The following is a 26,561-nucleotide window of genomic DNA, read 5'->3' as shown; positions in this document are numbered from 1 at the left end:
CATCTAGGAAGCTCCTGCGAATCAAGTTTAGTTTTTGAGCCAATAGCTCAAAATCTCTGGCTGTGATTGCTTTGTACGACTCATCTCGGAAAAACCCCTGCGAAAGAAGTTTGGGTCGTGACCTATAGCTCAAGAATCCATGGCTGTAAGTGGATATATATACGACCAATATAACAAACCCTTGCGAATCGAATTTATGTCGTGACCCATATATTTATTTAGCTCATATATTTTTGTAAGGAATCTGGACTGCGTGAAAAAACAGATTCTCATTCTCGAAAGTTGGCATCATATAAAGAAAGTTCTCAGTATTCTCCAATATATATCAGAATTCTCTAATAAGAAAAAGGAAAGATGTCGCATCATAACACAGATATATAATGACGTCTAAAAGAAGACTACACTAGCGTCTCAATAACTCTCCTCCTATTCAATCTGTTTTCTCCGCCCCCGACACTGAAAAGAGAGATTAATCCCGTTGTCTTCTTGAAAAAATAAAAGTAGATGAAAACAACGGGAGAGATTTTACACGACCCAGCAGTTTAGGTAATCTATCCCTTATGGATTCTTCAGTAATAATCTGTGATACCATCTTATTTCCTCCTTACTCGGTCTCTATCTTTCTCCCGCCCTTTATTCCTTGGGCTTCCTTCTCTTTCTTGTACATTTATGGATGGCTGAAGAAATGACTGGGATCGGATAATAGAAGACGGAAAAAGGAACTGATTAAGATCCCTTCTCCCGTCCGGGGTAAAGTAATACAGAGACAAAAGAATATACATTGTAAGGAGGGGGGGGGCAAGTCAATTGCTTGGTGGGAACCTCTATTTTCTTGTCTCTTTAACTTTTTTTTTTGCTCTGTATGTTCCTGACAATTCCTTCTCCCTGTTTTTTTTTTGCCGATGTTGGTCCCTTCTCGGATTCACGGTACGATATACAATTCTATTCCCATCCCATCTAGTATAGATATAGGTATACCGTACACGACGATAACTCAGCTAACGAACGTCTCGGCTTACGAATTTTTTAGCTGACGAAGATTTTTTTTTTTTTTCGTGACTTTTGCACCAAGGCTAACGAATACGGATTCGTATAACGAACATTAAGACACGGTGCCGTGCACACTGGAGCGATACTACAAGCGATACAACCTGCGTAATTCGACACGGATTTAAAAAAAACCTGAAACTCAGGTTATCAACCCTTTGTGGTCCTATGTCGAGGTGGAATCGGCATCAGGAAAAAACGCTACTTCATTGTTATAACGTGACCGTACGATTGCAGGAAGGCCCCTAGTTGTTTGCTTTCATGTTTCTGGATAGCCTGCAATCTATAGTATAGTACAATCTATATCATGGCCTATGTCTTCAACTGCTTAAATGGATGGAAGCCTTCCTTACCAACCGCAGTCAGTTTGTCTCCTTCAAGGGCCAGAACTCCCCATTTCTGCAAGTTAAGTCTGGCAAGCCCCAGGGTTCGGTTCTCTCGCCATTATTATTTTTGATTTATATAAACGATCTTCCTAATTCTATAAATTGCTATATCAGACTCTTTGCAGACGATTGCGTCATCCACCAAACAGTGCACAACGAATCCGACCAAACATCTCTCCAAAACAATCTCAACATTATTTCGGAATGAAGTTCGTCCTGGCAATTACCCCTTAATTCTTCAAAAACAGTTTTTATGAAACTTACTCGCAAAAGACTTCCTCTCGATTCTCTCTTCTTACTTTATCAATAATTCTCTAATCAACGAGGTTTCCTATTATAAATATCTGCGTTAAATTATTTCTGCCGACCTCCGTTGGAACCTCCACGTTGATTACATCTTTCATAAGTATCTCCAAAAACTCTTCTTTCTTCGTCGAAACCTTATAACTCCACCCGTTACATCAGATCTCTGTTTTCAAACGTATATCCTTCCTGTACTCTCATATGCCTTTGAAATCTGGGACCCCCCTCCCCCATACTCTTCCAATATAGACAAACTAGAATTTATTCAAAATAAATCCGCCCGCTTCATTTTAAACTGTTGGTCATCCTCCATCTCCGTTACTGAACTCAAGCGCCAACTCGATATTCAACCGCTTTCCACCCTTAGACATCTCTCTATTAACTTTCTTTTTCAAAGTCCTTCATAGCCATTTTCATATCGAAACTTCCAATTTTTTAACTCCAGCTTCATACTTTTCCAATAGAAACCATTCCCATAAATTGAAAACCATCTTTGCATCCACTGATTGCTTCAAATTTAATTTCTTTCCTCGAACAATAACCGATTGGAACAATTTCCCACCAAACATTTTTAATTGTACAACATTTTCCGATTTCCTTTGTAACATTAACCGTCTCTTCTGTCAAACTTTATCACCGCCGTATAGGCCTCGGTAAACAATATTGGATAAATAAATAGTATGCAAAATTTATTTTGTGCATGTGTCTGTGTGTATGTGCTTTATGCAAATCTACAATTTTGAACCGATCTTCGCCAAAATTTGCATATATACTAAACAGGACTCGACTTGAACGATAGGCTACTTTAAAAATTTGTTAAAACTGGGCGCGTGCTTGAAATAGGCAAAAAAACTGTCGGACAACAATAATTCTTGAGCGGCAATAATGACTTTTGGAATATTTACTTTAGTTACACCGTGGTTCCCAAACAATGCAACTCAGACACGTTTGTCCTTTACAATGGTTTTTACTTCTTCAATACTCCCAACGTATTGAGAAAACCCGAGGAGTGACGGGTACTTTCGGCGATAGCCTATAATCTATATACAGTACACATAATTGATTTTTTTGTCCTATCTGTGTGTGTGTGTGTTTTAATGTTCTCTATACAAATCTTTAATTTTGGGCCGATCTTGATCAGATTTTGCACATACATACCGAACGGGGCCCACTCAAACAATAGGCTAATTTAGAAATTCATCAGAACAGGGCGAATGCCCGAAATGGACAAAAAAACACTGTCAGACAACAATGGAGTGGGTTCGATTCCCCGCAAGAGCAGTTTGAATTTTCTTTCTTTCTTAAATACATCTTCGCATCAGCCAGCTGTTAAAAACACGCTTTAGCCTCCCCGTTTCTACTTCACTATCCTGGAGATGTACCATCCCATACTAATCTACGGCCGCGTTACTAGGGGCACCGCGAGGAGGTAGACTGGATTTCAGTGTAAGACTCTTCAAACTGAACAGTCTGGACATTCTAGTAGCTTATCTTTACCGTATGTATCAGACACAGAAATGAGCTGGCTAAGCCACAAATGGATGAAGGGACAGCTATGCCTATGAACTCGACTGGGTTGTGTTGGTTATGCACATAGTGTAAAATATAACCATCTTTAGTATCTCATCTTCCCGTAAATTCTCGTTTGTTCAATTTCGGAACTGCTAATTTCAACCTTCGGTCAGCTTTTGTCTTTACAGCGCTCTTCTGGTGTTTTAAAAACTTATCTTTTTAAATTTTTGGCAGTACCTTGGAACGAATTAAATAATTTTCTATAGAAACCTAAGGAAAACTGCGTTTCGGTTATCGAAGATTTCGGCTAGCGAATGTGATTCCGGAACGAATTACCTTCGTTAGCCGAGGTATTACGAAGGGTTTGTTCAGGCGGAAAATCTCCATAATTTCGTATGGGGAGGGGAGAAGTCTCTCGCTCTCGATCTTTTTAATCATCGTTCTGCGTGTGGGTGTGTTCGCGAGCGACCGAAGAGGCACTCAGTCAATTTCCAAGCAATATACTACACAATTAAACAACCAATTTGTCTTTTCCTGTACCCGACCTACACCTGTGGATGGTATGGATTTTTTCTGGAGTTGAGAATACTGCTCACTATTCCTCTGGTTTGAGGTGGTGGGGAAAAATATTGATGTCTGATAAACGAAGCTGAATTTCGGGCTTTTTTTATGTTGAAGAGAGTCGCTAGTGTGTGCTAGCTTCCTAGCTATATTTTACATTGCCAGGTGTGTATCTTGTTCATGTGCACACCTGGCGGCGATGGACTTTTGTTGGGACATAAAAACAGATTTATTACATGCAAGAGGAAGATTTTTACTGCTTTTTCGTGTAATCCGTAAAGTCATGTGTGTTTGAAAACAACTTCTTAGTCCCACCGGATAGGTTGCACGTCTCTGTTGGTTTCTGGGTAAAATATCAGCTCAAAGTGTCAAATTTCTTTTCTTCCAGTTAGTGGTTCAAAAACCTCCAGCCCACGGTCAAATAAAAATACGGGAAATTGAGTCTATGCGAGGGCATCGATTAACACCAAACTCATTGTCGAAGCCAAGTAAAGTCATTTGTAATTATAGCTCAAAAAAATTGTCAACGCCTACTAAAGTTGTCAACTATCGCTGGAATTGCCGGTAGAAAATTATCAATACACACATATATATCCAAGCTGACCATATCTCCATAAAAATCTGGGAAACTGAGTCTATGCGGGACATCGATATTATCGCCAAAATCATTGTCGAAGGCAAGTACAGTTGTTTACAATTATAGTCCACAAAAATTGTCAAAGACTAGTAAAATTGTCAACTATCGCTAAAATTGCTGAAACCTCACCAATAGAAGGCGATTCACTTTATTTTCTACTACAGAGACGCCGACTACAAGAAAACATTGAGGGGGCTGAAAGTTGCTAATTGGCCCGTATATGCAGGGTTCAAGCCCGTGTATAGGAGGGGGGGGGGAGGGTTGCATTGTATATTCATTAATTATTGGTGGAGGTCAGCCTCCTCAAAACGAATGGAGACCGAACCCGTGCAGGTGGCTCTGTACGTGGGCCGAAGCGGCCAATATCTTGTGAGCTCTCATGAACAACGAAGGACCCCGAACACTCGTGAGCTCGATGTGGCTGGATTCCAGTACACAGTTCATGATGCCCCCCCCCCCGACATGTGACTCCACCCAGAGGGGCGCCTTGCAAAACGAATATTAACTCTCAGCAACAGATTCTTCCCCTATATTGTGTGCCTACGTGGCCCCCCCTCGTTGGGATATCAGTTTGGACTAATCCTCGCAGGGCTCTGTGATGTTTATTATAATGTAGTTTAATTGTTATCATTTGTTACTTTATTTTTTTTCACTTTATTTTCTATCTTTTGTGTTTTCTCCTGTTCCCTTGATTAACCGACTGTAGTTTTTTTGTTTTTTTCCGACACGACCGCACCCTCCGGGGCACTGAGCTTACATCGCTAATGCGGCAGAGCCTGGTCATGCTTGGTTTGTTCAGTTCAGTCCCCTCACAAAGTTTATTTGGGGGAGGGGTAGGGCTAACATAGCCCATCCCCCAGGTTCCCACGCCTATGTGCTACTTAACCGCACATGCACCTCGCACACATTCCTCTGCGGAATTTCTAACGAATCGTTACCGGTGTTCGCCGATACGCATTCTGAAGAGGAGAAATAAATAACTTTTTTGAAATTACTTTTCAAAATTATTCTTACAACGGGGGCTTCACAAAAATGAGATCTGGTTAAAATTTCCAGCAATTTACCAGGTAGGGACTCAGAAAATCACTTGGCTCGAGGGCCCATGATGCTCTTAAGACGGCCCTGGCATTCCATCTAGCTGGGAACAGCTGGGGTCGTTTCACTTCTAATCTTGCCTTCATCTTGCGTGTGTGTGTGTGGGGGGGGGGGGTGTTACCCCAATAAGTTCGAGATCTCTGGCCATTATTAAAGTGTAGAAGAGCGCTGTCTCTTCTCTCTGTTCAACATATGAAATGTGTAAACAGTATTATGGAAGACGGAACTGTAAAATCCCAAGTATTGTGTAAATAAAAGATAATAGATGGCAGCACATTAGCGAATCAAAAAAAAAAATCCCCATACTTTTCTCGAAGAAATATGGTCAGCTGATATGGACATCCATAAGTCTCGTAAAAAAATGAAGCATTGCATTTCCGATTTTCAAACATTTTATTGCGAGCTTTCTCAGAAATGAGCATTTTCGCTAAAACAATGAATTTGCTGAATGTTATAAAAAAAAATATCTGGTACTTTTGTCCTATAAAAATAATGTGTTAGGTGATGGTGGGACCCATATTAATCCGAACATTCCCGTACTTTTCTGTAATTTCAGTCATTCCGACTTTTTAATCTTAAAAAATGTCCCGTTTTTCCTGCATTTTCAATGAAGCCTATGTTGCATTTTAATTTTCCCAATGAAATCCGGAATAAAAATTAATATTTCCCAACTCACGAATTTTTTTTTTACGATCACGATAATTACGATTTTCAATAACAGAATGTTCATCTCGGGCGTATTTTTCGCGTAAAACTTTTTTATCGCAGAATTCGTTTTAATCCACTGCGATTGTGAAAGCTTCATTTCTCAGAGTCGGTGACTTTTTTTCAGTGGTTTTACTGATAATTAGCAACTTTGCTCACACCTTTAGCATAATTTCGGGCATCAAATGTCGATTTTCCGTGTTTAGGATCGTAATTTCCCGTATTTTTCCTCAAAGTAGTATGATCAGCATTACAATCATCCATGCTAGCTTTTTTTTCGTTTTTTGGAGGGCTGCTTATGTGCTGACCAGGCAAGTTCAGTTTGTGGGCTCTGTTAATAGCGAACTGAAACGAATAGATGTCCACCTGTCGTCTGCTTCTTCGAAGGCGATTTGTTTTAAAAGCTGGGTTTTCCTAGGAGCAGGTTTTCTGTGCCGCGTGCAACGTGAATCGCCCAGCGCGACACTGTCCACTCACCAATTAAATTTTAAAATTAAATTAATTGCCAGGAACCATTTTAGTGACCTAAATACCCGACTTTGACAACCTTTACCAATTCCTACATGCACTCACATTTTCACATACATTACTCTCTTGTCTTTCTCTTCATAGGGATTCCCAGCGGGTACCAACTCTTATGGTGACTTATGGCCCGCCCTAAGAGCCAGGCATCACCGTTAAACTTTTGATTCTGGTTCTGGAAGTAAAGCAGTATGACTGTTTTCCTACAGAGTGCAAATGCGGATCACAACAGCGCTTTACGTCGGGCGTGTCAGTTGGCGGACTGCTTCTGGAGGAGTTAAATACGTTCTGCGCCGCGCGTTTCACCGATCTCCTCTTCATTTCTGTTGTGTTTTCTTTCTCTTCCCTTCAAACTAGAGCATGTAGACGACAGATTAGCTGATGTCAGGGGCCATATACCTAACCTGAGCTGATGCGCCACGATAGGAAAACGCAAGCCTATTCCTAGGAAAACCCTTTAGAGGCTATTATTTTTGGAGCTTTGGAAACCTCGTGTAAAATGACCAAAAAAAATTCATGCAAGTTTCTTTGAATGGAAATGTAAAACTTTTCAATGAATTAGTTGAATAGTTTAGAATGAATAGTTTCAATGACATTAGGATTCAAATGGAATTTCTCAACAAATTTTATAAATTATAATTAAATCCATATAAAACATCGGGGGGTGGGGAGAAATAGTTTCAGTCCATAAAACAAAATTTTCCAGAAGAGGAAAAGAAACATGTCCGAAACGTATTGTTAGGAACCACGGTAACCAAAGTAAAGATTCCGAAAGCCATTGTTGAGGCCCCGAACCATTGTTGTCCGACGATGTAGTGGCTCCATCTGCTGCGAAAATAGGGGGAAGTGACCAAAGGTTAGCGCACAGGCAACCCCCTTTCTTCGTTTGCGAATCTGGTAACCGTATTTGTATGGAGCACTTTATGAAACAAGAACGGGTAGGTAGGTCTCGTGAGTTTCAAAAAAAAAAAAATCGAAATAGTGTCCAAAAAAGAAAAGAATCGATTCATATTGCCACATTTCTTTTATCTAGGATATAGATTCTTCATAAGCTGACCATATTTTCGCGAAATAAATACGGGACATTAGGATTCCAAATACGAGAAAATACAGGTCATCGCCAATTATTGCCGAAAAACGACGCCAAAATCAAACAAAGTTGCAAATACTGTTGAAATTACGCAAAAATCACAATGGCGGGAAACGATGCATTACTGCAAATTGCATTGGATTAAAATATATTCCACGAAAAAAAAACCGCTTACCAAGGCAAATGTGGGAGATTAATACTCTCATATATAGTTGTAATTATCATAAAATAATTTATGAGTTGAAAAATAATATCAATCTTTGACTTCAATAAGGAATAAAAATTCAAGTAGGCTTCGTGTAAAATACGGGAAAAACCGGGACACTTTTGCCAAAAAGTCAGAATAACAAAAAAAAAAACCAGAAAATACCAGGACTGTCCTGGTAAATACGGGACGTATGGTCACCCTATTATTTCATGAGCCGCCGCGGAACTCGCCATGTTGGTTTCCATGGATACAGTTTATATATCCCTCAAACCCTTCACTGAAAGAGGGAAATATCACGTGATCCAGAAATCCTGATGAACTGACAGAAAGTCTGATGAGTGATGAAGTAAGCTTCGTCCAAAAACGGGACATTCCGATCAGAGTAGTCGGATGGTCAGAATTGAAGGAAAATTTGGTAATGTCCGAATGTATACGTTACAAACGTCCGAAAATACGAGTCGCATCGCCAACCTCCCCACTTTCACGAATACACTAAAATACAATTTATACACAAAATAGTTCCCCCCCTCGAAACCTATAACATTAAATAATGATTCATACATAAAACTTACACGCCCCCACATCGATTCGAACTGATTATTATTGTTATTATTTTTATCCTTTAGTTATTTATTAACCGCTGTCCCATATTAGGGCAAAAAAAAGAGCAAGAAAAAAAAAAAAGATTAGTCAGTTGTAGTGGGCAGCGGTCGTACCGGTCTCATCGTTAAGAAGAAAATAGCAGCAATTTGGCAACGTTCTTTGGCCCGCCACTGTGTGGTGTCTGTGTGTGTCTAATTTTTTTTTTTTTACATGTAGTTTTTTGAATGGGGAAAATAGTAATTAATATGTACGATTAGGAAATTTAATTTGCTCCCGAAAATTCTTCGTTTGAGTCGCCTTTAATATATTCAATGTAAGTCCTAGGTATTAATTTCCTCTCGCCTAACATTATAGGAGCATATTATAGTGTTTTGACCGTTGAAATCCCGATTTAATTAGAGGTGATGGGTTTTACATTTATTTCGCTTTAAATTTAATTCCACTCGTTTTAATAATTTACACGCGTGTTTATTTTTGAATCTAGCGAGAGCAATGGATGGTGAAAGCTCCTCTCTTCACATTGGGTTGAACATCAATATCCAGCGAACTGATGGTGAGTTATGATTTGTTGTTCATTTCGTAGTTTGAAGTTAGTTGGCTGTGTGTATTTTTTTGTGACTTACCACGGTAGTCTTGACGTGTTGGGTCCCAACGGTAGAGCCATGGCCCACCCACATCAGGGACCCCCCACTAAGCTTGGATCTTCGACAGTGCCCTTCCTTCCCAGTGAGATTCTTAGCAAGTCTCTCAACAGTGAATCTATAGTGTGAGAAAAAATGATAAAAATTGTCCTGGGCCCCCTGAGCTGGAGCCTTGCGAGCCCCACCCTCGTGGGGGGGCCCATTCCTGGATCCGTGAATACATTGGGGAAGGGGGTGTTCCTATGTTAAGGAAAATGGGGGGGGGGAAGTAATTTTTAATATAAAGCTTGAGTAGAGGAAAATAATTAGGAGCCGAAATTCCCAGATGGAACCAAGAATAAGTTTTCCCCGAGTGTTTCAGTGGTGAAAGATTTGACAACGTTACAATTATGCAATCACTTCATTCATGATAAAAATGATGGCAAATGGCAGCACAATGCACATAACTAGTATTAAATAAAAGCAAAATTCCCGTTAGGTTCACTACACATACAAGCACATTCCAACATGTACCAATTCGTTAGAAATTCCACAGAGGAACGTGGACAATGTGCATGCGTGAAGGTTACTGTAGGGGTCCATGGGCTCTAATTCTGCAGGAAGTTAATAAGTCTAATTCTTGCTAATTCATCAAGTTCTTTACCTACCAAGCCTGGGGTGACCACCGATAGATGGCACCTTCATTTCCCCCGCCAGTTGGAAATTACAGTATGTCAATTTTACCGCACAGTTGGTGTGGGGTAAAATAGTAGTCAAATTTCTTAGGGGCCAGGCATGGTCTTTGTCTAAGAAAGAGCCCAAAACATGGGTGGAGATATGTGGGAGCCCCCCAACATTAATGGTGAAGACGACTGATCTAATATGTATATCGTAGGTACTGGGGGCTGAGGCTATTTCAGCTCCTCTGATAAATTTTGAAATAGGGCTAAGCCCACCCTCAATGATTAATACAATGCAACCCTCTCTCTCTCCCTGCCCTGCACATGGTTCAAATCCTGCATATACAGGACTGTTGTCTGCTTTCAGCCCCCTCCCCCGCAAAGTTTTCTTAATGTTGACTCATCTGATGTACAGTTTTGCCCGCTGGGGGGGGGGGGGGGAGATATTAATGGTTAGAGTGATTATGTGGGGAACAATTCAATTGCTGTTCAACAATGTTAGTATAGTTTGTATATTTATAAAACTGATGAAGGATCAATATTAATAAAGCTTACCCGATTGAGTCGGGCTGACTGTATGCAGTGTATGATGTGATCTGCCAGGGCTGTCTTAACATATCAGTTCACTTGGTAACTGTCCAATGGCTTCTTTGTGGATGAATTCTAATCTTTGTACAGGAGAAATTGGTACGAAAATCTCTCAGTTTAACTGCTATGTCAAAATATACTCATTTATGTTGCCATTCGTTTCATTTATTATAAAACTTCGTGAGCTAAATTTTTAAAATATTTCTTTCTGCAGGTCGAGTTCATACTGCGGTTATTAGTGGCATCAACGCAAATAACAAAAGTGTGACTGTGGAGTGGTTTGAGAATGGAGAAACAAAGGGCAAAGAGGTATGATTGATACAAAGTGATTTTATGCCAATTTGTAGAAATAACTAATTTCAAGTGCCAAATAATGTAATAATTGTGCAGTCTGGTTTAAATTCTAAAACTTAATTTAAACAAGTCATTCTTTTAATTATTTAACGAATTTGTTAAATTTAATCGCTTCCATGAAACAAATGATTTTTTTTAACTGTCTGCATATACATGTAAAAAGTTACTTTTCTTATTCAATATTTTCAATGCAATTTTGATTTCTCAATCAGGGTTTTGTCCAGAACCTTTTCACCAAGGGAAGGGGGGGCTGTTTTTTTTTTTTTTTTTTCTTGTAAAAATGAGCATTTTTTGTCTAACAATTTTATGTGAAAAAAGTTCTCAAAATTATGCGAAATGTCCTTTTTCATATTGCACAGTACTTTGTGAAAGATCATTTTTCTAGACCTAAATTTCAGCTAGACAGATTCTCCCAAATGCATTTGATGGAATTATTACCTATTGAAATATTTGATATTCACTTAAAAACCATTGATTCCTGTTCATTTTCTATTATGCCTGAAAATTATATTTAATTGGAGCCATTGTAAAAAAACTGGTATTCGCAAATGTGAGACAAGAATATTTTCCTGAGTGAAAGGAAGAATAAAATTGCGAATATTTTTTTCCTCTAAAGAATGAAAAAAAAAATTCTCAAATTTTGTTTGTATAAAAAAATACAATAAATTGCCAATTAACAAAGATGATGCCAAAAGTGAGCAAAGTTGCCAATTATTGCTAAAATCACCAAAAAATTCAAATTGAAATTGAAGCTGTTTTGAAAATCAGTAAACGGAATAATAATGAATTCTACGTGGAACAAAAATTTAAAATGACTGATATGTGGCATAAATACGAATATTTATAGTCATAATTATCATAAAATAATTTATAAATTGGCAAAATTTTAATCTTTGATTTCAATGGAGAACAAACAGTAAAACTAAACAAAAGTAAGCTTTATCGTGAAAAAAGGGAGATATTTCAAGAAAGCAGGTCACAGTATGCAATCCCCCAAGATTTCTTGTTTTCTTTCCCCTTTATATGACATAAAATATTTTGTCATGTGACAAATATAGATTTCAGGTCTGGGAATTGGCACCGATTGTCAATGGTGTGCAGCCACTGCACTGATGCAAAATTGAGTTTGAACCTGCCAATACCACTGAGTCTGAAGCTTTAAATCTAACTTATTCTCTGGATAGACATTGATTTTAATTTTGTTGTTGAGAATTTTATTAGCTTCTAATATTTGTCTTGCAATTTGATTTCTTTCCAGATTGAGTTTTCTGCGATAATCAGCCTCAACCCTGAAATATTTGGTAACGGGGTGAAAAACAATACATCCAATACAATAAACTCGATCAAAAAAGTAAGATCTCTGTCTAATTTAATTTTAAGGTTTAAATTTAATCCACTTGTACATGATGTCTGTAGAGCATCTTAGTTATGCATTACATTTCTAACATTGATTTTTATTTCAGGTGAATCGGCAAACTGTGTTTACACCAAACAAAGGTAGGAATTATAATTCAGTGTACATGAATGATTTGTGTGATATTCTAAGATACAATTTGTTAGCTTTGGGATTAACCAAAACTATGTTGGTTTTTTTTTAATGATAGTTATTTTAATATGATTATTATGAAAATTTTTCTCTCAAACCTGCAGATTTTCCAGTCTTCTACATTATATTTGGTTGTTCAATATAAAAAATAAAATATCATTACTTATAATCTTTTCCTTTTTTCCCTCCAAGCATTTTTTGTTGCAATAAACAAGTAACCTGAGCCAGGGTTTGACAAATCCCAGGTTGCCGTGGCAATGAAAAAATAAGCATTGACACCTAAACTTTTCTATGTGTGATGACTAAATTGAAGTCTGAGAACAATGTAAAATTTTAAGAATTTATGTAAGCATTTCTACAATCATAGGACTTGGTTACTAAGGCCCAGAAAAACATGAAATAAAATATTTAGGCTTTTTTTTCTCAGAAAAGTATTCTTGTGGCTCTTGAGAAATTAGGCTGCTACCTAATTTTTTTTTTCAATTTCTGGGGCCCTGACCTGAGCACACTTTTACCGTAAAAATGTTTGCCAGTGATCTTTCAGTTGTGTGAAAATGTTCTTGCCATCCTATGTATAACTTGATGTGTGACTGTGGCCTACTCCCTACTCTGGTGAAGATGTAATCCGTATGGGGGATGAAGCACTGCAGAATCTTACTATTGCAGTGTGGTTTTTGTAGTATTAGAAATCTACCAGAGAGGTCTTTTAGCATAGGAACAAAAATGTTTTTGCAGCATTCCTGTGGGAGCTGAAATAGTTAAGGAATAGCATGCAGATATTGATACATCTTTAGATGTACTGCATTACCATTGGGTTCTTCTGGGGGTAATACAATATAATATAATAATAAGAAAATATGCCTGGCTTTTGCCCCCCCCCCCCCCCCCCGCTTTTCCATCCATACGCAATCCTATCCTGTTGTGTAACTGCATTACCTTCCTTCCCACCTTACAAGATTCAGAAGGTGTGGCAAGTCTGCTTCATGTACTGACAAAAAATGGATCAGAATAGTGGTTTCATTGCATGTCTCATAAATCATGATCTATCACTTCACTCACATGGTCAAAAATCATGTGTATGCCTGGATGGGGTAGTTTCACTAACATTAAAAACATTTTGTAGGCGACAATAATTGTATACTTATTTGATATTAGACCCAGTAACGTACGCAGGATTTTCAGAAGGGAGGGTCACATTTTTTCTTCCGGGGTGGTACGTTTTTGCTGCAAAAATACACCACAATCCGGCCCCTCTTCTTGATTGGACTATTTTAATGAACATGTTGGAGAAATTTAAAGATTACAGCTTCAAGTTCAATGTTTCCCTTTAATACTATATTTTCTGAAATACTCTGACAATTGGATAAAAAAAAAACTTTACCTGTATCTAGTTGTCATAACTAATAAATAACATATTTGACTGATTCATTTGATTAATCAGACCTATAGGTCTGTATTAACTAGGCCTATGTATTACAATGAAAACTTTGTTCTAAAAGTATATGTCTTAAAAGCTTCTTTTTTTACTACCAAAAATTCCATTTAGAAATTTAAAATATTGGGATTTGTCAGTATGGCATTTTGATTTTGTTAATTATGTTTCAATATTATGGTAGGTATGTTATTCCAAAGTCTAAATTACATATTTCAATCATTTTTGTAGCTTTTTGTATGAATTATGTTTTTGTTCTCAAAAGTGTATGCTTATGCTAGTGTAGAAGATGATGGTGCTATCTTTAGTTGGTTTTTCCTGTGATTTTTAGAATTTTTAAATTATAATTTGATGCATGGACAATGGTGCATGAGAGCAAATCTATGCATGCATAAGAAAAATTGGGTGCAAATAGTTTTAGTTTATTTGCTGTATGAGAATGGGTCGAGCTTAGCTTATACTATTGGTCCTGTATATTTGTGTTATATCAGGGAATTTTATCTATTTAATAATCTAAGAATAAGAACACACCTGCTCATAAAAGTTAAAATTCTTGAAATTCGATTTCAAATTTTCATTTAATTGGCAAAAGATACAATACTTGTGGAAATAGCTCATTTAAAAAAATAATCTTTTGGTGCTCACACAATTTGACTTTTGAATTTGAAATTGGCAATTTCAATGTTAAACTCTGGTATGGATTTATACATTTTTTGTGTGTGTGTGTTCATGTAAAGCCAGTCTATAGAACTTAAGCCAATATTTGGTTTCAAATATTCTTAAATCAAAGTGTTGACGAATATTAGTCAGATCCTGATGTAACGAATTCCAATTCAACAAATTTCTTGATTTAAATAATTTTTTTCTGAAATTCTGGTAAAAATAAAAACCACACAACTATTTAACAAATAAAAGCCCTGGATATAACAATTTTTTTCGAGCTACCTTTAATTTTTTCTCCTCATCACTCAAAACCATAATCTGAAGATTTGACCCTCAGCTCTTTAGAAACAAACAAAATAAGGGGGAGTACGAATCTATTCCTTTTTGAGTAAAGGAGAGAGAATGTAAGCATATACAAAAAAAATGAAGTTTTTCTTTATAGTTCAAATCCTGTGTGCCAACAAGAGCACTTACTTACTAACCGAAACAGAGATTCAGTCCATATTCCTAAGAATTTCTAACCGATAGGTCACTGCCGGGGTAAATCAATAAGAGCACTTGTAGCTCTTCTCTGCAACCCACTCAACCAAGTCTATGTCCCTCGATATAATATTCTATACAGTATGGTATGTCTTGAGTTTTTGTCATCATATGGCATGAACTGAAAGATTAAGAAACTGTATTTGACATGCTCATAATTGTTGAATCAATGTTGCAAAAGTCTTTTTTTTTTTTTTTTTAGATAATTAAAAATTTCTGTTATAGATTAATACAGTGTGCATCAAATTCAATATATTTCATTTCAATTTAACTTTGAAAGCTCTTTGTGGCATACAGAGAGATGTTTATGTCATGATGTTGTTAGAATATTTTGGCGTGTACAATGCAAATGACATTTTAGTTCAGAAACACAATGTGTTTTCAACACTATTATTAAAATCAACATAGTCAAGAATTATCAGTTACGTTAATTTTTTTACCATGGAAAGTTTACATGTTGAAAGATACACAAGGGGTGATCACAAAGTACAGTGAATGTTATTGCTGAAGGTAATATGAGGAGATCCCATAAAATTTCTATTAGTATATTACATAAAATACCTTAGTGCAACTGGTTGACACATTTCACTTTTTGGTCAGTCATTATATTATTACCTTACTGTTGAGTGTTTTTTTTTTAACTTTTCTCATGAATCGTAAACAATGCATGCATTAAACATGAAATTTTGCCCTTTGAACAGCAAAATAAAATATATATATAGAAACAACCTTGGAAATACTTAAATTTATAGTGTGTAAGAAATTTTCTCATCTGTGCGCACTGAAAAAATACTTCAACCCCATGTAAAATAATAGTACACCTTTGGTGTATATGGTATATTGTGCGTATTAAAAGTGATTCGGGCAAGTGAAAAAAAAATAGAGGGAACACTGGCAGCAAGAAAGATAATACACTCAGTTTTCATGTGCTTTGAATGATTTTGTAATGGCTTTGAATGTTGAAGATAAAAATTGTTTTTAACATTGTAAACTTGAAAGAATTTTGTAATATTTAAGCTGTAATTATGCACCATGAAGTACTACATGGAATGAATACCATTACTCTGAATATTATGAAAGCTTATCAGAGTGTTTGAGAAATGATATGTGTAGAAAACTACCTAAAAATTTACATGGTTTTATCCTGTATTATGACAGTTATGCAGGATTGTATTTTATACTGCAATTTCTGTCATCGAGAAGCATGGTGTCCTGATCTAGTAACATGCGACTTCTTAAATGCTCTTTTCTGGAATTAAAAATACTAGTAAAAATTTTGTATCTTTTTATTCAAAACATAAAAAATGCTGCTGTAAAGCTTTGGTCAAAACTTGAGCAGCGAGATGCGAGTTCAAAGTAAGGGAGACTAATGGCAACTTAAAGTTTTACTTGAATGCATTTCTCTTTGTTCAACAGACCTTCTTGATCACACATGAAATGTACCTATTCTATTTTCAGTTTTCATTAGTGTATATTTTATTTCATTACAAATTCAATTTTTATTTTTTGTGTTTTTACACCCCCTCATTCTGTATGTGGTTCTTTCATAACAAATGTAGGGGGAAGTTTGTTACAAAAATTAAATATAGAAAATAAAGCAATCCCTGAAAGAAAATTTATGCGCAAAAGTGTTTCAGTAAGAAATATAGGTGAGTGGACTATACCCTGAACTTATGCTGGCTCTGTTTGTGCTTATACTGTCAGCTTTTTTCTATTTGTTTATTTTTTCTGCATGGGTAGCATTTCTCTTCACCTTTTTGTGATGCATGTTGCAACGTAAGTGAAAGCATGTCTGCATGAATATTGCATGTAATAGCTTTGCATTGCATGTCCATCTTGAGATTTCCATTGTGTTGTTTGTGTTCAGTAGAACCCAGATTATACTATGTACTTGTGAGTGGTGAAAAAAAAATGTAGCTGAGATAATGAATTTTCTAATGCAAATATGAATTTTAATTAAGGATTTGATTTAGCCTACTTAAATTACTTTCAAATTTTGTTATTGTAAAAAAATATTACTACAATCAACAAAATTAAGGATTTTAACACTATGGGGGAAGAAATTGTAGTGCTTGCTGTGTAGTCAGACATTGTTAAGAAATAGCTGCTGGAACATGTGAAATTGCAAGTAAATGTAGAATCAGCTGGACATATCTCTGGGCCAGTGTTTCTCAAAGTGTGCATCCCGACTCTTAGGGGGTTGTGGCAAGCTGGAGATATTGATTTGTGTGCTTATTTATGGTTTGATTATTTTATATGGTGATGCTTTTATATGGGAAAATATCTACCTAACTATTCTGGAGGGAGCTGCAGATGGATCATGAATTGTGCAAAGGAGCTGTGGGTGACAAAAGTTTGAGAACTGATCTGGCCTGTTAGTTGCTTGCACCACAGCCAGAGAGGGTATCTAAAGGTGTATCAGATGGCACCCTATTACATCTTACATCAGAGCATTGCCTTAATCATCTCCGAAAGCAAATCTGGAGATTGATCGTCAGTCCAAGACAGAAAACAGAATTCATCACTAAGATTGAATCATTTCCATTCTTTGCCTGTTCAAGATATCTAGTCATGGCATCACTACAACTGATATGGGTTTGTTTATTTAGGACCAGACTCGTCCCTGGCAGATTCGTTGATATGCATAAGTGATCACTGATATGGGCAGTGGATTTTTTTCTTGTCACTGAGTGTGTGTTTCTGTCTGTTTCTAGAGAATTAAAATGTGTGAATGATAAAATATTGACCAGACATTGTGAGTAAGGGTTATATTACTTGATAAAGATTATGTTGAGTGCATAAAAACTGTTACCAACTGTATCAGTTGAATTCTCTCTCATTACTCGTGTCGATCTGTGCCTGAATCTCGAACATTTTTGTAATTTTTACATATGATTTTGTCTCAAGTTGTCCTATAATTGGGTTCTACTGTACTGATTATGTTGAAACAATGTTTATGAAGTGTTATATGTTTGAAATATTTCCATACTGGAATGATTTTTCTCAAATGTTTAATATTAAATGGAATTATCTCTATATATATTATGTTTTGTGTGAATTAGAATTATGGTCATTTAACATGGTATAGTCAAATCTTGGAATAGTTGGAAATGAAGAGGCTGGCAAAGAAACTTATTAGCTTGAGTGTCATTGAGTGGAGTAAATTTCATTGGTGTAAAAACATAAACAGCCGTGTAGTTCCCTTGGAACTAAATGTGCAACAAAGTAAGAAGTAACTTGGTCAAAAGCTGACCAAGATACTTCATAAGAGCTTTTCGTTGATAAAAGCAATAAAAGTAAGGAGCTTTCAAAAACGGGAGACTACAGAAAGTGAGATATTAATTTATCAAAATTTTGGTGTGGAAAAAAAAAATTTCATTCAAATCAAATTGGTGAAGATTTGGGTATTTCGGATATTTTTCTATGTCAAGCAAGTGATTGTGTTAATTCTTCAATGTTTATAATACAGTGAAATACCTCTATGATGATACTCAAGAAACCAGAGAAACTTATTATAAAGGAGCTATCACTATAGATAAAATATATTAACACTTTCACTACTCTAATCAAAAAGTATTCGCATATTTATATTCCAGAAGTGATCTTATATTGCTTTTTTATATTGACATTATACCCCTTCATTACATCACTGTAAATTTAGTCTGAACTTTTGACTCAGACTAGATCAGTGGTTCTCAGTTGGGGATGCACGCATCCCTAGGAGTGCGAGATGGAAAAAAAGTACAGCATGTTGACTGATTATTGAGGAAAATTGAAATGATAAAAATTGAGTTTTTCAATTCCTAAAAAAATACGAATCGTACCAATAGTTTGATGCCTCGTCCTGACTTCTGCTCACAGAAATGTGTCATGAATTTTGCTTTGTAAAAGTTTTTTTCCGATTATAATTCGTACTTGTTTTCTATTTTGGTTGAGGTAAAATAGAATTATTTACCTAAATTTTTTGCGGTTTGTTTACCTCATGTTATTAGCAGATTGTGCTTAGATTTGATATTGTCGTGAACACACGACTCGAGGAAAAACGTAAAAACATTCAGTCGAGTGTCAAAGAAACATTAATTTATGGTTGCAGCTAGAATCAGTAAATGAAGAATCATTCAAGAAATCTTTTTTCCAAATCTCAAAAAAAAAAAAAAAAAAAAAACTCTTTTTAGTTTTGTTTTTGAATTAACTTTAAAAATGAATGGAACCAAAATTAAGTATTAGCCATAGCCGAAAAGACATCAAACAATAAGTAAAAGAATTCATAGAAATTAATTATTGGATAATTAATGTAATCAATTACAAAAAAAAAATGAATTTTTTCTAACAGATAAACATATTATCCAAGGGTTGTGGGAAGGTAAGTTGCATTGCTCTGGGAGTGCTGGAAGGAAAAAAAGGTGTTGGAAACCACTGTTCTAGATAAAATGGTTCGTTTCAGAATCGTATGTTTAGTGTATTAGCAACCTGATTTATTCATCTTTATTTCTATTTGTCTTAAGATGAAGTTAAATTAGCATTGCATTCATCCACGTCATGTTTGTGTGTATGCGTGTAATTTTAGCTGCATTGCCTTGTATGTTTCAATTCCTGTGTTTTAACGCATGGCTTCATTAGTGAGATTAAGCAGGAATGGGAGATCAATTTATAAATAAATAAGCAATTTCTGTATGAAAATAAAAGTTCCATATGCTTTGCTCAAAGCATATCATGCTTTGTCATCGTCGCCAAGCTGGTTGGAAGAGATCTCGACATTGGGATAAGTCCAGCGGCAGAGAGTTCTGATGTTCATATCACGTTTAAAAATGAAGTATATTAGCTGCACAGGGAATTTTTCACTAAGAATAGATTTTCTTTATGAGCTAAAAAATGTGGATTCTTTTGTTCGTTCTGCGATGACCATAGAAATTACGTGTTTAAAAAAAATAAAGTGAATTAAAAATATACAGTCTTGACTATGTCTCGATGAACCAAGGCCTCTGTTAGATGAAGCACAGGGCCAGATCAAGATTAACCAGTTGCATGGTGCATATACTTTTCAATGACATTGTACGGTGCATGACAGGTAAGAAAACAGTTTTTGAAACTGGTGAATTAAAAATATTTTTACATATAATTATTTCTATTGCCGTCATCTACCATATTCTCCTGCATTGGCTAGCATGCAGAGAAACAGCATGCCAGGAATACCTATGTTTTCCAACAAGCTTGGAAATTTGAGTCCGATTCTTAATAATTCTTAATGAAGATAATTCTTAAATATCAGGACTCAATCAATTGAATTGATTTGGACCTTGTCTGTTCTCTGAATTTTAGGATCCCTTCTGTTTTACAAAATAAATTCAGATATCTGGAGCTTTGTGTTTGCTTTTTGCTGCTACAAATCTTGATTTATTAAAAAATGTTGGATACTAAGCATAATTGTTCTCATTGATTAAATGGAAATCTATGAGACCGCTAATTATTTTTGTATTCCACCATGTATGCAAAATTAGAATAATCAGCAAAAAATTAAAATGCTGGGTAAAGAATTGCAGAACTATCAAATAGGTGCTGAATTTTTATTACTGTTTCTTTTACTACAGTAAAGAATATTATTCTATCCTCATTTGCCTATTTATTCAGTTCTCATTTAAAACTGAGATTGGTCTTTCGAATGCATTCTGTGATAGTTGTTGAATCTCACTTTTCGCTGCATGCTGGATGTGGACCAGCCTTGAGCATTCAAAAAGCCAATGTTCCTCCAATTTTACAACATGCTGGCTAATGTGGTATGAAATTTTTATTTTTTATTTGTTTAGTAAATTTGTCCGTGATTAGTGGATTTTTATTTTTCATATTTTCTGGAAGCATCTTCGGAGCTTATCCAAAGTGACCCTCCTCCCTAATTACCCTTAATTAATCAAGGCTCTACCTAATGTAAAATTGGCATTGAAAATTTATGTAAGTAAAAAAGTAAAGCTACAAAACTGAAATTTGGAGTTTTACATATGGCAATTTGTTTTACTAATTATTTTTTTTTCTTTTGTAACATTTTATTTATTATTTATTGGCCGCTCAAGTAAGTTTGTATATCCTTATACTGTAATGGAATATGAAGTCATTATTTATACCTTTGCGTTGAAAATAGGTTCATCTCTTCCATTGAGGCAAAATCAAAAGAAACCTATTCTAGAAAACACCAACGTAGAAATCAAATATGTTCCACCAGCCCAACAACAAACAGCTCCACCAACTTCTCCAATAGGACCATTACAACCAATACAAAAGTCTGGGGTACCTGCTGCTGCTCGTGAGTTTCATTTTTACTACATATGCTGTAAATATTTTACTTTTTCTGTGATTACATGTTATTCGATGAATGTGCCTTTTATGTGGGCTGAATTGAAGTTTTAAATTTGAGATTAGGTTTGTTCTTTTCATTGCATTCATAATCATTAATTCATTATCCAGTCATGGCATTAACCAGTCATCTGCTTACAACGCCATATGATATCATGACCATACGTAACGGTGGTGGCATATGAGGTCATGCCGATTTTCTGCCGTGAACATCTTCATAAAAATGAGCATAGAGCAGATAGCACACAGAGGAATTACCGTATTTTCCTCTCTTATAATCTGCGGTTTATTAAACATTAAAAAATAGATTATCTACTGCTGTTTACAATCTGCAGAAAATGATGTTATCAGCCTGATGAGTCTGCATTTAAAGGTTTTTGATTGAACTGTAAATTGTTTTGTGTGTAAATAATGCTATTGCAGAGGTGGCACTGCTACGGATTGTCCGTAGTTTTTACGGACAGCTGCTATAAACTACAGAACTTCTTCACAGTGTTTTCGGGTTTGAAAGAAGTGTCAGGATTAGTGAACTAAGAAAAAAAATGATGGGCACTATTCTAACTGTTTTGTGTACAAACTCTTTCTATGGCAAATCATTTTCTTTTCCTCGTCGTTTTCGTTTCCTTAGTTATAGTTGCAATATGTATTTATTTTGTTTGACTGTGACGGAGTTGATTAGTGAATGCGCATAAAAAGAGAGAACAATTAAATTTACGATTATAGAATCTTTTGGTGTTGTGTATTAGCTTCAGTCAACAAAGAAAGCGACCAATAAAAATTAATATAATTCACACAGAGGAGTTGACAATAACAAATTAATTTATTAAATTATCAAATAAAAATAGGGTTATCCAAAGAGGAGATCCACATCCAACAATTTTGTATTACTATTGAGAATAAATCATCTTGACACGCCCAAATACTAAATGATTAAGTATCTCGATAAGTGATAAATAATTATAAATTCTTGAATTGAGAGAGAGAGAGATGATTTCGACTAAATTGATATGGCACTCACCACCAATTATCTATCTTTCAGATACATCTCAGCCCTGATCATTCATTACAGCACTCGATCTTTCCTCGTTCTCGCTGAAACCTCTTTTTCGCACCTCGACTACAGGGGAAAAATACCTCATTTTTAGCAGCACCCCACCTTATATAGGCCCAATGGTATTAGCGGTTTTTCAGAAGAATTGCTTCTTGAAACTCGCCAGTTCCCTTCATGTCAGTGGCTATTATTTCCAAAGTCTGTTAAGGCGCCAGAAACTGTAACACCGTTTGCTGCTGATGATGTTACACTAACAGTCTGATTGTGTATCTAGTGTTGTGTAGGATTTTTCATTGCTGCCATCTATATTTCAGAAATGAAATGTCTGAATACTTGTACTGTTTGTAGGACTGTTGCTCTCTGTGGCGAGACTTTTTAAAGGGGAGATCTCGGCTCGCTTTTGCGCCTCGAAGTGGTAAACCACAAGAAGTATGCAGGTTGGGATTGCATTGAATATTTATGAATAATTAAGGGACTTGGCGACCTTCGAAAGTTGCTTTGGGAGGTGGCTCATGTGGCCTGAGCCTTTTAGGTTCCAGTGCCAGTTAGGTGCTGTATTTAATAAACTTTCAATTAAAATTTTTAAAAAAGCGAATTTTTGAGTGATAATTTTTTATTGTACTATGATTATGTTATCCTACTAAGAGGGTAACCCTCCCCATGACAAAGCTGAACATTCATCACTACTGACAAGCCTGAAGCCGGTGTTGACATGTCAGCTATTGTTTTGTGAATAAATTTCATTAATTAGCATATCAATGTATTGATTATTGAAACACACAGGGTCAGTTTTTATTTTTTAAATCCTGCAGATAATACGCTGCCAGGGGTTAGGCCTATATGTGGGGTTTTTTTCTTCAAATTTCTCATGCAGATTATGTGCAGGAAAATACTGTAATTGGTCAAATGACTGGTTAAACACATGGCTATGTGTTCTGATATACCGAAATAGCTTTTTAATAATTATTGTGGTTTGTATAGCTCGCAGATGTTCTAATGTTGTCAAAGAAGTAGACAAGATTAAAAAACAGCGTGAAGAAAGAAGAGCCAGGCAAGCTGAGAAGAAAGCAGAGCAGCAGGGGATGATGAATGCGGACTATGGCACTCCTAATTGGGAATTCATTCGCATGATCAGGTAAATAATTTCATATTGTTTTTCCTTTATATCATCTTTACATTGATATTGGTGCACTACGTGTTTGAAATTTTTATCAGGGATAGTAAACATGTAGATAAGAAATTGAAAAGTAAATATGTTTTATTTCATGTTTTACAGAAGGCTCATTCCATAGCACAGTGGTTCTCAAATTTTTATCACTTGTAGCTCCCTTGCCCTATTCATAGTTCATCTACGACTTCCTCAGAAAACTTTAGTAAATACTGTGCATTCATAAAAGAACCACTTCAAAGCATAAGCACACACATCAGTATTTCTAGCCCTTCACAGCGCCTATGACAAAGATTGGTGACTGCCATAGGAGCTGTAATGCACACTTCGAAAAACACTGCCTCCGATTTTTTTTTTTTTTTCAAATTCATTGCACATACAGGTGCTCACAAGGTATGAAAATACCTTGTTACCATAAATAAATACCATATTTTCATCGACCTGCTCTGTGTCTGTGGAGCTAAATGAATTTAAATTTTGTGACAAACAAAATCATTAAAAAACTGATTTTTTTTTTGACAAAATTCATGTAACAGAACAAATTTACAGAGCAAGTCATTGAAAATTTGTGTAATTTTATACCTTGAGAGCACCTGTACCATAGCTGCTAATGCTTCCGATTTACCCGGAAGCCTTCCAATTCATTTTTTTTTCCTTTAGCCTTTTATGAATCTTCCAGTCAGAGACCAGGTCCTTTATAGGTCACCAAATATGATGCTAAAATCGTCAGATAAAAAAAAAAACCTGTTATCAATGAAATTGTCAATCAATAGTGGGAAATGAAGAGCTGTTGGAAATCAGTGGATTAAAATGAATTCTATAAAAAAAATTTAATTGCGGCAAGTATATATGTAAGACACAATATATTTATAGCATAATTTTCTTTTGTAAATTGGCAAAATAATTTTAATCCTTGATTTGAATGAATGATAAAAAAAAGTTCAAGTAGGCTTTGTTGAAAGTGCAGGTGGAAACAAGACATTTATATTCTTAAGAAAAATCAGGATGGTGAAAATATAGGATAAATAGTCATATGGTCACCTATTGCAATCCCGCAAAAAAATCCTCAGTTTTCTCTTTTATTTGTATGACATGTTTTCTTCGGTGTGAAGTATTATATCACATGATAAACTACAAATTTTTTAAGTATGAATTGGCACCTATGGTGTACTGAATTTGAAGAAAAACAGTCTGTCATGCAACTGATTTTAAATTTTTTTGGTTGATTTTTTTTTATGGAATGAACCCTTTGTAAAACATGAAACCAAGCATATTTTCTTTTATGATTATTTTCTGATCTGCATGTTTACTATCTCTAGTAAAAATTTCAAGCATATAGCGCAAAATGTTCAAGGTGTTGTATTTTTAATTTACGATAGTGTCACCATATACACGGTGAGCTGTGAATGATCTCCCAAACGAAAATGGGTGATAAACAAGCCCAAGTGAAACATAAAACACTGTGGGAATCCTGTCCTATCTAATTCATAGTTCATCTGCGACCTCCTCAGAATATTTTAATAAATATTGCGCATTCATAAAAGAACCCTCCAAAGCATAAGTGTACACACATCAATATTTCTGCAAAGTTATGTTATATTTTCACAAATAATATTGCTTGAATGGGGTTAGCCTAAGAGACGTCATTCGTGAGGTTAGAAAACATTTTTTTTCTCAAAAAGCTTTTGAGACATGTACATGAAATTTTGCATGGTCAACAAGCATGGTAGAAGCAATAAATAAAAAATAATAATTGGAATCCGGGATGATGGGTTGCATTTCAGTATCTAGTTGAATGATTTGAAATCGGAACGATCCAGTCTTATTTTGATGAATTTTGTGTTGCGAGCCAGAATAAACATATTAACGGTCAAAAAACCATTATTTTTTTTCTCCAGTATTTTACTTCATATATTTAGGAGAAATTTAAAATTAAAGTTGTTTTGGTAACTGCTGTGCCTCTGGTCTAAAAATATGTTTGAAAAATTGTATTTTTTCTAACGAAAAATTCCACAAAAACAAAGTTTACATAATTTTTTTGCATGTAAATTTCAAATGTAAGTGTATGAATTATTTTTATTCATATTTTGTATGTTTTTGTGAACACTTTAATGAAAATTTCACTTGAATATATTGAAAATTGAAAAAGTAATGATTTATTTTCTCAAACAATGCCGCTTAAAATTTTTTTTTATAATTTTCCTCAAAAAATGCTTGATTTATGAAATTCAGCTGGCACCAAAATTATTTTTCAAGCTCTGATATAATATAACATAAATGCACATTGTGCATTTTCTCTTATCATTAGGAAGTTTGTTGAATAGCAAAATTCATTCTTTCCTTTTTCCAGAGAGTATTGTAATAATTTAGAGTATAAACCGATTTCTAAAGATGATCCAGTCCATCCGTTACAAATTTGTGTTGCTGTCCGAAAAAGGCCAATGAACAAAAAAGGTAGGTGGAGAAAAAACATATTAAACTGTGTTGTAAAAGAATTCAATGAATCATATTCATATTGATGTTTGTGTGTATTTGAAATAGCTTTATACATCAAAACCCTTCATTTGTGGACACCAGTGGGCTATTAATACTCTACCATGCAAAAGAAGGGGTGACCATAAACAAAAACGTTTCTATTGAGAACTTTGAAGATGACCAATTGATTTTGAAATAAACCCAGTATTAATAACATAAGTTAGAGATTGCGTGAGAGAGAGAGAAACTAATATTGTGCATACTTTCGTAAAAATACGCAATTTAATATTTACAGTAGAGCATTAAAAAAATTGTCATAGTTTCCTGTAAATGAGCAGCATCCTGAAGAACAATACGGGGGGGGGGGGGGAATTTTGGGGGAACGACAATGCTTTTTGTATAAGCTGTAGTATTTTCGTTCAAGGTCTGA

At 35.4% G+C, this 26,561-nt stretch overlaps 1 protein-coding gene across 4 annotated transcripts in view; it reads left to right on the top strand.

Annotated features, from left to right (window-relative positions):
- Positions 1-8,758: 8,758 nt before the first annotated feature.
- Positions 8,759-26,561, top strand: part of Klp10A (kinesin-like protein 10A) — a 52,872-nt gene continuing 35,069 nt past the window's right edge. Inside the window, exons 1-9 of one of the 4 annotated variants that reach the window (XM_089251338.1) lie at positions 8,768-8,982; positions 9,154-9,222; positions 10,772-10,866; positions 12,170-12,262; positions 12,375-12,408; positions 16,652-16,741; positions 21,226-21,387; positions 23,470-23,623; positions 26,007-26,110. In XM_089251338.1, the coding sequence (XP_089107464.1) occupies positions 9,162-9,222; positions 10,772-10,866; positions 12,170-12,262; positions 12,375-12,408; positions 16,652-16,741; positions 21,226-21,387; positions 23,470-23,623; positions 26,007-26,110 (793 nt within the window). In that variant the 5' untranslated portion in view covers positions 8,768-8,982; positions 9,154-9,161. Of the gene's footprint in view, positions 8,983-9,048; positions 9,071-9,153; positions 9,223-10,771; positions 10,867-12,169; positions 12,263-12,374; positions 12,409-16,651; positions 16,742-21,225; positions 21,388-23,469; positions 23,624-26,006; positions 26,111-26,561 lie in introns of those variants that run through there. The other 3 variants (XM_089251339.1, XM_089251340.1, XM_089251341.1) reach the window with 3 other exon arrangements.

Source organism: Pholcus phalangioides, unplaced genomic scaffold, assembly GCF_987345545.1.
Source record: "Pholcus phalangioides strain wild (caught in Gottingen) unplaced genomic scaffold, Ppha-v1.0 ptg000024l_1, whole genome shotgun sequence".
NCBI classification, from domain to species: domain Eukaryota; kingdom Metazoa; phylum Arthropoda; class Arachnida; order Araneae; family Pholcidae; genus Pholcus; species Pholcus phalangioides.
This window is presented reverse-complemented; position numbering and strand designations above follow the sequence as displayed.